Raw genomic sequence first — 12,075 nt, 5'->3', positions numbered from 1 at the left:
CTGCTAGGTTGCCATAGCAATATATCACAAACTGGTGACTGAAAAAACAGAAATGTATTGTCTCAATGTTCTGGAGGCTGGGAGTCCAAAATCAAGGTGTCAGTTGGTTCCTTTGAAGGCTGTGAGGAATAATGTGTCCATGCCTCTCTCCTAGCCTCTGATGGTTTGCTGGCAATCTCTGACCTCCCTTGGCTTGTAGAAGCATCACCCAGACATCTGCCTTCATCCTCACGTGGTATTCTTCCTGTATGTGTGTCTCTGTATCCAAATTTCTTCCTTTTATAAGGACACCAGTCATATTGGATTAGGGGTTCACCCTACTCCAGCATGGCTTCATCTTAACTAATGTCTGCAATACCCCCACTTCCAAATAAGGTCACATTCTAAGGTGCTGGGGGCTAAAACTTCAACACGTGAATTGGGGAGCGGGGGATACAACTCAACTGATAACACCAGCCATCCCACCTCTAGCTCTGCCCTGCATCGGAACCGCTTATGCGGTTCCTCTCATCTTCACCTGCTGCTTGGTCCAGTGGCCACTGCATCATCCAGCTCTGCAAGGCTCTGACCGACTTCCTGTAGGTGTGACCCGATGCCACGTCACCTTATACCCTCGCAGCACATCCTCCCACCTCTCCCTGGAGCTGTTCTGTTCACATGGGAGTGTGTTCAGTGTCTACGAATGCACAGCTTCATGGGGCAAACTTCTGACAAGTGAATCAACAGGGATCAGTGGTTAAAATTCTTACTTTTCTCTTTCCAGACAGATTGTCCTGAGAGTTACACAATAGATCGAGTGTTTAGTTGCCTTTGAAAAATAGCCAATTCAATAACACATCTTCAAATTGGCTTTCTCTCCTTTCCTGTCTCATTCCCTGTGTCCCTCACTTTGTTCCCTGGGATTACATTCTCCAATAAAGGAAAAGCCCATAAGCCTCTGCCTCAGCTTCTGCTTTAGCAGAACCCAGACCAATTCGGCCTCACTGATCTCTCTAACTATAACCTGACCATGCCATTCCTCTGCTTAAAGCCCTTCATGATCTCTCCATTACCCATAAAGTTCAAACTCTCTAGCTAAAAGCTGGAATGCAGCTCAGAGGTCATCTGGTCAACCTTCTTCCCAACTGTAACAGTCCAAGTCATGGACTTTGGAATCCATAAGATCAGGTTTCAAATCTGGCTCTTTTTGAAAACTTGGATGAAGTTTTTTACCCCTATACCCATTTCTTCATCTACCCCATCTCAAGGTTGAGCAGAAGCAATGCCTGTAGAGTGTCTAGCACAGCTTTTGGAACACTAAATGTACAGCAACCAGTGTCATTACAGGTGAAGAATCAGAAACCAAGATGCAGAGGGGGTCTATCAGAGTCACATAGTCAGCTAGCACACCTGAGACCAAAATCCTACAAAATCAAATGCCTGCATTCCACCATTAAGAGGTAGAATATATAATATATAATATATAATAATATATAACATATAATATATAATTTTATTGTAATATATAATTAATATATAATATGTAATATATAATATGTGATCATATGTAATATATAATATGTGATCATATGTAATATATAATATCCCTGCCATCATGGGGTTTACATCCTAAAGGGAAAGTGAGGTATTCAACAATGAAGCAATAAATGTGTGTAAGCGTATCACAGGGTGCTAAGTCCTGTGGCATAAAGTAGGAATACAGAGTGAGGAGGTTGTATTTTCCTAGCGTAGTAGAGGAAGTAATCTTCTGATAAAGGTTCACTTAAAGTGAAGGAAGCAAGGGAGTGAAAATGTTGATATCAGAGGGCAGCAGCAAGAGTAGGAAGTACAAGGGACTGAGGTAGGAGCGATTTTAGAGTGTTCAAGAGACAGCAGGGAGGCCAGCACTCCTGAAGGGGGTGGGAGAGGGGAAGAGCCGTAACAATTGAGGTCAGAGACAAGCAGATGGCCAGTTTAGACAGGTCATGGATTTTGAATTTGGCTCTGAGAGTGAGAGAAAGCCAGGGAAGGGTTTTGACTTCGGCTTGAAAGCATCACTCTGCCTAAGCGAGAGCAGACAGAAGGCCACCACAGTCCCCCTGGTAGAGATGGTGATGGCTTGGACCAGGTGGCAGAGCCAGCAGAGGTGAGAAGTGGTCATTCTGAATACATTTTGAAGGCACAGCTTACAGAACTCACTGGTGGATTGGATGTGGGCTGTGAACGGAAGGTTGATCCCAGGACGGTGACCCAAGCCAATGAAATGAGAGAGTTGCCATTTAATGAAGGGTGGGAGGGAAACTGAGGGAGAAGAGGCAAGACAGCAAATCGGAAGTCTGCTTTTGAACATGCCAAGTTTGATCTAGTAAACACAAAGCAGTGGCTGGATATACAAATCCAAGAGCAGAGAGAAGTCCAGACTGGAGATTCACATTTGGGAGCATTAGACATATAAACATTCACTGGTGTTGAAAGCCAGGAGACTGAGTGAGCCCACCTAAGGAATCAGAAGTGGGCCTCCATGTCTCCTTGGGGACACACCAATACTCTGAGGGCAGGAAGACAGAGTCCAGGAAGGAGCCTGAGAAGGAGTGCCCAGCGAGGCAGGGCAGAACCGTGAGTGAGGTGTCCTAAAAAAGCCACACACAGAAAGAGATTCAAGGAGAAGAGATTGATCAATTGCCAAATGCTGCTAATTGGTCACAAAAGACAAAACTGAGAATTGACCCTGGGATCTGGCAACATGGGGGTCACTAGTGACCCTGGCAAGAGCTATTTGGATGAACAGGTGAGAACAAAAGAGCATGGAAGGAGAAGAAGCAGAGACTTCAAGATTAGACAAGCGTTTGGAGGAGTTCTACGTAAAGGAGAGCCCAGAAAATGACGGATGCTGGAGTCACGTTCAGGAGGTGAGTGGGGACAGGATCTAGTGAACAATGGAGGTTTGCTCATTAATGGTAACCCCCCAACAGTGGCTGGGATACAGTAAAACAGGCACTAGTCACAGAGCACAGACCATTTCAGACTCTTTGGAAACCAGTTTAGCAGTACACATCATAAGCCTTGAAAAACGTCCATGCCCTTTGACCCACTAATTCCACTTCTGGAAATCTCTCCTAAGAAAATAATTCCAAATACAGAAAAAGTTCTCTGCATAGAAGTTCATCACAGAATTATAACCAATAGGTCTAGAAACATCTAAATATGCCACAACAGATAACGATTAAGGATGCAGGATGGACCTTGTCATTGGACTACAAACTCCATAAGAATAGGGAAAATGTCTATTCTTGCTGGTGTATCTCCAGCATCTACCATGTGTCTGACATATCTGTTGAATGAATGAATAAAACTTCTTAAACCCAACAGAATCCATGGAGGAAGGGAAGAGGGGAAAAATAGTTACAGAGAGGGAGGGAGGCAAACCATAAGAGACTCTTAAATACAGAGAACAAACTGAGGCTTATTGGGAGGAAAGGGGGAGGGGAAAATGGGTGATGGGCAGAGGAGGGCACTTGTTGGGATGAGCACTGGATGTTGTATGTAAGCCAATTTGACAATAAATTATGTTTAAAAAAATTCTTATAATGTTAAGCAAAAAAGATTGTAAAAAATATCTTTATAGATAAATATGCATATACTTACAGTACGATCTCTACCATGTTTTTCAAAAAAAGCCTAACACTCTATATAAAAACTAAAGAAATGATTCCCCAAAATGAAAACATTGAGTATTTTGGGTGGTGGCATGTGATCTCCTTTTCATTTTGTTTCGTATTTTGCATATTTTTGAGAATTTATATAATTCACTTTTTATAATGGGAAAAAACAAGCCAATGTCATTTCTGGAAAAAGGAAATGTTAGAGTGAGGGAGGATCTACATTCCCACCACCAGGGTTCAGTAATCCTTTGTGCCCTCTAAGGGTCCCCTGGTGGTATTCATGAGTATGAGTCTCCAATTCCAGCCCTGATGCTCCTTTGAAGAAGGGTCCCCCCACTACAATCAGGGACATGCCGATTAGCAGGGACAGAGAAAGGCCCTTCCAGGAGCTAAAGAGAGATATCGCTCGGAGGTACCAGCTTTCACTGGCACATTTTCTAAATCCTTAATCAGCTGTCAAAAATGATATATAGCAACATAAAGAACGGTTGACAATATAGCTTGAAGGGAAACAGAGCAGAATACAGAGGGGCACATTCACTGAGAATTTAACTACACAAACTGTTCATTTTGCAAATATTTATTTAAGGAATGAGCAGGTCTCACAAGAAATATGTCCACATGCAGTCAGAGAAGAGACAAACAACCACAGTGGAATAACCCACCTTTTCAGCCATACCATCTTAAAGCCTTATTTCCAGAACAAGGATTCCTAGAACTCTAGTTGAGATCCCAGAGTGGGTGTCCACAGGTGCTCACTGAGCAGCTCCAGGCTCCAGGCACTCTGTTTCCTAGAGCAGAGCTTCTCCAACTTGAACATGTACACCATTAACTTAGAGGTTCTGATCAAATGCAGATTCTGATTCAATAGGTCTCAGGTGGGAATAGGGATTCCACATATCTAACAAGTTCTAAGTGCTGCTAAGGCTGCTGGTCTTCTGAACATACTTTGAGCAGCAAGGTCCCAGGGTACACTGGGGAACCAGACAACTCCAAGGGTCATTAGGAACTGGGAGCAGGAGACAGCCATCCAGGTAAGTTGTGTCAACCCAAGCAAGGTGAAGACAGCATAGAAGATGCTCAACAAAGCTTTCACCCACTACCCCAATTCCTAATGCCAAGCACCTCTGCCATATGCCCAACCCAGTCCCCCTGTCCTCAGTCATGTGGGCACCCTAAAGCATCCTTGTCCCCAAGCATCTTGGCACCACTGATACGAGTGATGAGGCGTAATCCCCAGGCAATTGCATGGGCTCTGGAGGCGTCTGAGGCCCCCACATTCTTTGGGAAGCTTGGTCAATGACATCTTGCTGGGATGGGCCCCAGGGTCTGGGCTTTGCTGGCAGGTGGTTACCGGGAGCAGCCAGCAGCAGATGGCACCAGAGGACAAGCACAAGCTGCACCCAATACAGTGGCTCAAAATCTATTCCAAAAGCCAGGGTAAAAGTCAATAAAGAAACAGAATGAGAGATATGACCAAAACCTGGGAAGAAATAAACAGCTCCAGGAAGGGGGCTGGTGGCTCACAGATTACTTGTCTTGGGTGTCAGCTGCACAAGTTCTCGATCAGGGTCAGAGAGACAGTCAGTCGTGATTGTTCAATCTTCTGTTGCCTGGCCCTCTGCCACATATCCTGTGAACAGCGGTCCTAGCAGCCTCCCAGTGAGATACTTGAGGGCTCTGGGCACCTGAATACCCTGCCCCTGGAGGCCATGGTGGGTCTAGCCACTGCCCACTCTGCCAGAGGGTAGGTGAAACTGAGCAGGCAGAGCCAGACCTGGGTGTCCCATTGAAAGTGGCCCAGAGGTAAGCTTGACTTGTCTGGTCCACACAGAGATAAAGCCTTGGATCTGGCTCAGCAGCCAGAAGACTGGGGCAAGACCTCCATGGGTGAGATATTCACATTCATTGTAGCCATTTCTCCATTTTCTCTGGTGGGCTGGAGGAAGGAGGACTCCTACTCCTTTCAGCCAGTGTCCTGTTAAGCCAAATTCACGAACCCCCTGCCCCTGCCCCTACTGAAGGCCTGGGGAGGCTTTGGAACAACAATGCACATCACCTAGAGCAAGTCAGCTTAGTGGTCAGAGTGTGGAACAGAGGCCGGAGTCAAAACCTTGAGTGCTGTCAGCCTTGGCAGTGGGTCAACATGGGGGAAGGTCACAGAGTCCCTGGCCTGCTTCCTTGTCTGGCAAGAGAGGTCCTAAAGGCTAGGAAAGGCAGGTAAGAGAGCATAGCTGCAGCAACCTGGCCCTTCCCATGCTGGACCGTGGCACAGGGCGCCCGTGCTCAGCCGGGACCTCAGCAGGGGCATGTTTACACCATCAGCCTACCATGGCAAACCTTGCTGGAGCCCTCTCACTGCACCAGGTCCTGTCCTAGGCATGGAGGACAAGCTCTATGGTGATGCAGATGTCCCCCTCAAGGTGTTTATCAAGGGGAGATACTTGCAGGCTCACTTCCACATGAGGTGGCGGAGGCAGTGAAAGAGGAATACGGAGCAGGATATGAATCATGGGATTCCTGCTGCTCAGGACTGACTTTCCTCCTGCATTGGAGCATGAGGACCCAAGGTAAGCATGATCCATTCTCTGCACCTGGATGTGCTAACTTGCCTTCATAGACTTCTTTACCACTTACAAAGCCTGTCCACCAACATCATCTCTCCAAGAGGTGAGAGCCTGACCAAGGTCCAGAGCTTTGACCCCCGTGCTCCCTCCCTGACTCCACAGTGACCTCACGGTCTCACTGGAGGAGGTGAAACCCTTGGGCTCCCAGGCTGAGCATCTGTTTCTGAATTACCAGAATGAACTCTGCCTGCAACGAGCAGACCATCTCTGGCTCTGGCACCTGCTCAGGCTACATGACATACTGTGACCCGCAGAATCCATGCTCAGAATTCTCCCAGGAACAAATGGCTGAACCAACTGAATGTCAGTCTTCACAATGCAAATGGTTGCAAAAATGGGTTCTTTCCAGCCTCTCTGGGCTCCAGAAAGCCCGTAAGGATGGTGTCCACCAGAATGCCAATAATGATGCCAGTAATGATGCAGTTGGCCCACTTGGCTAAGTAAAGGAACTTGACAATGACCATGGCAGGGAGAAGGCCTACACCTGGCTAAATGGGGTTGGACCTGCCACTGAGCCTCAGAGACCCTTTGGAGACTTCTGTGTGCACTGTGGATAGGGGCAGATGCTCATACTCTTCCACGGGGGCACTCTGCTGACATGTCAGCACCAAGGCCTTGATCTCCTTCTTGAAGTTGGTGTTGAGAAAGCCATAAATGAAAGGGTTGACACAGGTAGAGGCCATGGCAAGCAGATGGCACACCAAGAAGATTAAGTTGCCATAACAGATGGGGATGGCCTCATGGTACCAGTCCTCTAGACTGTTGAACACATGCAGCGGCAGCCAGAGCACGGCGAAGGCAACTACCATCGCCACAAGGATGCCATTGATCCTCTTCATCTGCCAAGCCCGCGAGCTGTAGGTGCCCTTGCGGAACACCCGCTTCCTCTTCCGCAGGTGCCGGTAGATGCGGACGTAGCAGACCAGGATGAAGGCCAGGGGCATGCAGTACTGGAAGAGCAGCAGGGAGGTGGTATAGATGATGCGGTGGTGGTACAGCGGCCAGGACTCTGTACAGACCACCTTATCTAACAGAAACTCCACAGCCTTGGAGTGGTTCTTATGAAAGACATTCTCTAGGACACTGTTGACCAGGAAGGGCAGGGAGAGAAGGCAGGCGATGAGCCAGATGACCACAATCCCCAGGTAGGCCTGGGAGATGCTGGGCTTCCAGCCTGTTGGGTTGATGATGAGCTGATGCCTCTCCAGGGCCACAAGGACAAGCGAAAGGATGGAGACTGTCACCGACATACACTGGATGAATGCTGACATCTTGCAAAGGGCCTCCCCAAAGACCCAGTAGTCCATAATAGTGTATATGGCCGTGAGTGGTTGGCAGATGAGGCACATGAGAAAGTCAGAGAAAGCCAGGTTGGCAATGAGCAGGTTGGTCACATTGGTCTTCTCTTTCTGCCTAATGGTCACACATATCAAGCAGAGGTTGCCCAGGACCCCCACAATAGTCTCAATGCTATAAGAGACAACAATAAAGACCATCGGGTCCAGAGAATCCTGGCAGTGGTCAGAGAAGTTGTATGGAATGCTCCTTGACCTGCTCCTGTTTTGACCCTGTGGGGATCCCGGGAGCAGCAAGGCCAGGAAGTGAGAGATGTTCATGGTGCAGGTGAGAAGATTCCAGAAGATTCAGTGACAGTGCCTACAAAGCAAACAGACAAATGGTACTCAGTGATCATGCCTCCTGCGTGGACCCCAGGGAGAAGTGGGGGTCAGGTAGAGAGGGTCTTGGCTTCTTCCAACCCAAGGCTGCTGGGACCTCGAGGACCTGAGACTCAGAGATGTAAGCAACTTGCCCACAGTCACACAGCTAATCAGTAACAGGGCTCAGATACGAACCCGGGTCTGATGCCAGAAGTTGTTATACAAATTCCTTCTAACCTCAGGCTTCCAAGTCTGCTTTAATGGTAGAGAAACTAGATTTTCATAAGCAGAGTTCAAAGACAGAACTGCTTAAGGAGTATGGGTAGAAATCCTCTTGTCACATCTTATCCAAATAGAAACGCAGTAAATGCCACTTGGCACTCAGGTCCTTCTACAGCACCCCACGCCCTTGAGAATAGAACTAAACCTCAGGGCTCGAAACACAGTACACCCTCCAGGTCTCAGCCCCTACCTGCCCTGTCAGCCCTGTTTCTCAGGTGACACATGACAGAGTTGATGACTGCCAGGTACAAAAATACTGGGTCATCGGCACACTGGCTCTCTCCCCACGCCCATCATGCTACACATGGGTAGGGCCAAGGTTATGGTTGCCTACTGACCTGCCTATGCTTAAGTCACCCAAAACAGTTTGCAGTTTCCAAACTCAGCAGCCTGGTCCACATCTCTGTGCCCTGGCACAGCCCATCTCTTTTCCCCTGGTGTCTCCTCAACACAAGGGACCCTCTGCCAAGACCACATTGGGATTTCAACTCCAGAATCTCCAGGTGGTAATGCTAGTGATAGATATTCTGACAGGGAAAGCCACCAGATCATTCCACACACCACCATCATACACCTTCTCCATGGGATCTCTGGCTGTCACTAAACTCTCAGGCAGTCCCCAGCCCTCAGAAAGCATCAGACCCATTCCAGGGTCATGTCAAAAGTGCAGACTCCAGAGCCCTTAACCAGGACAGGCAGTTAAGTGAGTCTAAGATAGCGCCCAGGGGTCCATATATTTCAACATACGGCCCATGCAATTCTTGTGCACTTCGTCCTTGAGTCCCATTCTGATAAATACTATTCAGAGAGGAAGACCCTATTTCAGATATTCTTTAAGTCCTACATAATGGTCATGTCCATTTGTGAACATATATATGTTCTTCATCATCAAGTGCTAATTTAAAGGCAGTTTTTATAGAGTATGGCCAAAATTAACCAGAGAGCAGTAAACTCTATTTGTCAGCTCTCACGAACATCACTCACTGTGCATTTAATTTGGCTCATAAAGATGAGGTACATTTGGCCATTTATAAGACCAAGTCGTGAATTCAACTAACAGTTTACAGTCTGGTTATTTTGACTACTGAATCTCAGAGGCAGGAGTATTATTCTGACACCACAGTCTTCTGGCAGAAAGGGCTATTTGGAACAGAACCTGACAAAATGAAACATAGCAAGGCCAAATGCAAGGCCCAGTATTCAACTCCAAAAGCAGCCAAAGCTGCATAGAAATGTGGTGGATACACTGTGCTCAGAAACAGCAAATGTGATGCAAACCCGAGGCTCTGGATAACCACCAGCCAGGGCTGAGTCAATGGTGGGAGGCAATACCAGCGGCTCCAAACTGGCCAAAAGCAGCACGATCACAGCAGAGTTCATGGAAACTCCAGAAAACTGTCACTCAACTCATTCACTCAATAAACACGTGCCAAGCCCCATGCTAGAAACAAAGGCCAAGATGATATACAGCCACAGGAACTGACCACCAGGAATACAGGTGAACCTCAAGGCCATATTGCCATGGCCCAAACCAGCAGGAATGGGATGCCTGTGAGTGGGGAGATCAGAGAAGAAGCGGGAAGATGAGAGAGAAAGTTACATTGATCCACGGCCTCAAAGTTGAAGAGGAGTCAACAACCCAATGGGCAAGATAGAGGAGGGAATTCAAGGTGCAGGGAACAGCATGGGCAAAGATGGGGGGCGGTGCGGGCAAGAAAGAGCAGAGCCTCCTCAGAGAACAGTGAGCAGTTCAGAACAACTGGATCCCCAAGTTGGTGGAAGGCAATGGTAAGCCATGAGGCCGGAGAGGTGGGCCAGAGCAGGAATGCTGGGAGAGGCATGCAATCTGGCCAGCAAGGCCAAATCCGTTCCAGAAAGATCACTTGGATGTAGAGAATAGACTGAGTACGAGGGCCAGGGCAGGAGGAAAGGGAGGGCCTAAGAAGATGGCACTGGGGGTCTGCCAGGCTTGCAGACCCCTTCTTAGAGAACCAGTGAAGAGCTAACACAAGGGATGGTCACAGTGGTCCAGGACACCCCATACCAGCCCCTGCTGACTAGACCACATGGATGTCTGAACCCAAACCAGCCCTTTCCCAGCAGCTTGTGGGACCGGGCAAAGGAGGGAAGTGCTGGCACTGGGAGAAGAGCAAGGCAGGAAAGTGTCATGGGGGGCCAGGGGGCCGGGGGACCCAGAAAGGAACAAAATTGCCAGCAGGCCCTTGCATGTTTCTGCAGAGGCTGGGAGGGGCCCGCCGGGAGGACTCCATGAACCTCCACCCCAGAAGGGCCCTCTGCACGCACGGACTGAGGATTTCCAGAAGCCACTCCAGGGGCAAGGTAGCAGTAATTCAAATCCAACAGCCGGGTCAGCAGAAAGGTCAGATTCCTTCTATAGAACCTGCTGAGAGGTGGGGACCCCCCGGAACAGAGGATCCCTCGGGACAGGTGCTCCTGAGCAGAATCAAGGAAGGAGACTGAACTTGGATGCCGCCAGGGCCTGGTGCAAAGGGGTCAAGATCCAGCCACAGCTCCACCAACTGGGACTTCAGGGTTCAGGGTTAGGAATGGTCAGAGTGAAACCATTGGTTGCGGGCAGTGGGTCACCTGGCTGCTGGGAGCGGGGTTCACCCAAGAGCAGGCCGTAGCCCTGTCTCTTGGGTTGTCTGAGTGCCCCTGGGGCCAAGAACAGTGTCCTTTGTTGCACAGATAGAGCCACCACAGGCATCTAGGAAAACAGCAGAGAAACCTATCAGGAACCTAGGGAGGCCAGCAGGCTGCAGGCTTGTCCTGGGTTCAAATTCCTTGCCCTGCCACCTATCTGTAGAGTGGCCTTGGGAGAGTCGCTGAACCTTTCTGAGCCTCAGTTTCCTCAGTTGTATGAGGCAGGGTGTGATACCTATAGGACAGCCTGGTTCCCCAAAGTCAGGGGGTGAAATAGGGAAGAGGGGGGTCTGAAAGGTAGGACTCTGGAGCTCCCCTTCCCTTAGACTCTTTCAGTTCAGTCCCCATCTCGTCCCTTGGACAAAGAACATAATTCGATGGACCAGGTCCTGGTCAGGAGCTCTCTCTGCCACCTCCTGGGAAGCTGAGCTGCCCATTTTACAACAAGACCAGCCTGGCATGAGCAGTGCTCATCGAACATTAGTTGCCTTTTCTTCCCACACATCCCGCCAACCCCACCAGAGGGGCCCTGCTCCCTTCCACCAGAAGAACTGGCCACAGTGATCCTACGAACCCAGGCACAGGCCCCTGAGTGCACCTGGCTCCAGCTCTGACCCAAAGCCTCTTTAGAAAGTCCTGCAGGAGGGCACAGCACTGGGACAAATCCCCTACTCCAGTCCTCTGCCAAGTGCCCGGCCTCAAAAGGGCACGAGCCCTGCTTCAGCGCCCTCCTGCTCTGAACCCTGCCCCACAGCCGAGTACCCATCTCTATCCAGGGCTGGAAAGGGCCACACTCCCACCACGTGCATTTCAAAGCAGAAGACCACCCTGTCCACAGGCCAGTGACTAGCCTGAGAGACACTCACTACAGGCCTCATGCAGGTGAGTCGGTGCCTCACCTGCACTGACCTGTCTGTAGATGAGGGCCCCAGGATGCTGAGGGACAAGTTTGGTCCCTGGACATCCTGGGAGATGCCCAAACAGCCCAAGAGGCTGCACCTGGGGAGGGGCAGGATCTGAGGCTGGTGCAGCCAGGGGAGCAGGAAGAGGACTTGGAAGGGCAGGCAGGAGAGGGCGTGCGGGAACCCAGTCTTGGAGGAGAGACCCCAAGGAGGGAGGGGGCTCGCCTCACTCTGGAGAGCACACGCTTTCCTGGAGACAGAGGGCAGAAGGACATCAGCTTTCACTGAGCTTCGGGTGCCT

At 49.4% G+C, this 12,075-nt stretch overlaps 1 protein-coding gene across 5 annotated transcripts in view; it reads right to left on the bottom strand.

Moving 5' to 3' along the window:
- Nucleotides 1-4,243: 4,243 nt before the first annotated feature.
- Nucleotides 4,244-12,075, bottom strand: part of NPY4R2 (neuropeptide Y receptor Y4-2) — a 45,155-nt gene continuing 37,323 nt past the window's right edge. For all 5 annotated transcript variants that reach the window (XM_042908771.1, XM_042908768.1, XM_042908769.1 and 2 more), the window contains one exon: nt 4,244-7,924. In XM_042908771.1, coding sequence (XP_042764705.1) covers nt 6,757-7,884 — 1,128 coding nt within the window. In that variant the 5' untranslated portion in view covers nt 7,885-7,924 and the 3' untranslated portion in view covers nt 4,244-6,756. The remainder of the gene's footprint in view (nt 7,925-12,075) is intronic.

Source organism: Panthera leo, chromosome D2 (assembly GCF_018350215.1).
Source record: "Panthera leo isolate Ple1 chromosome D2, P.leo_Ple1_pat1.1, whole genome shotgun sequence".
Taxonomy (NCBI): Eukaryota; Metazoa; Chordata; class Mammalia; order Carnivora; family Felidae; genus Panthera; species Panthera leo.
Note: the sequence above shows the minus strand (reverse complement) of the source record. Positions and strands in the feature narration are given on the sequence as shown.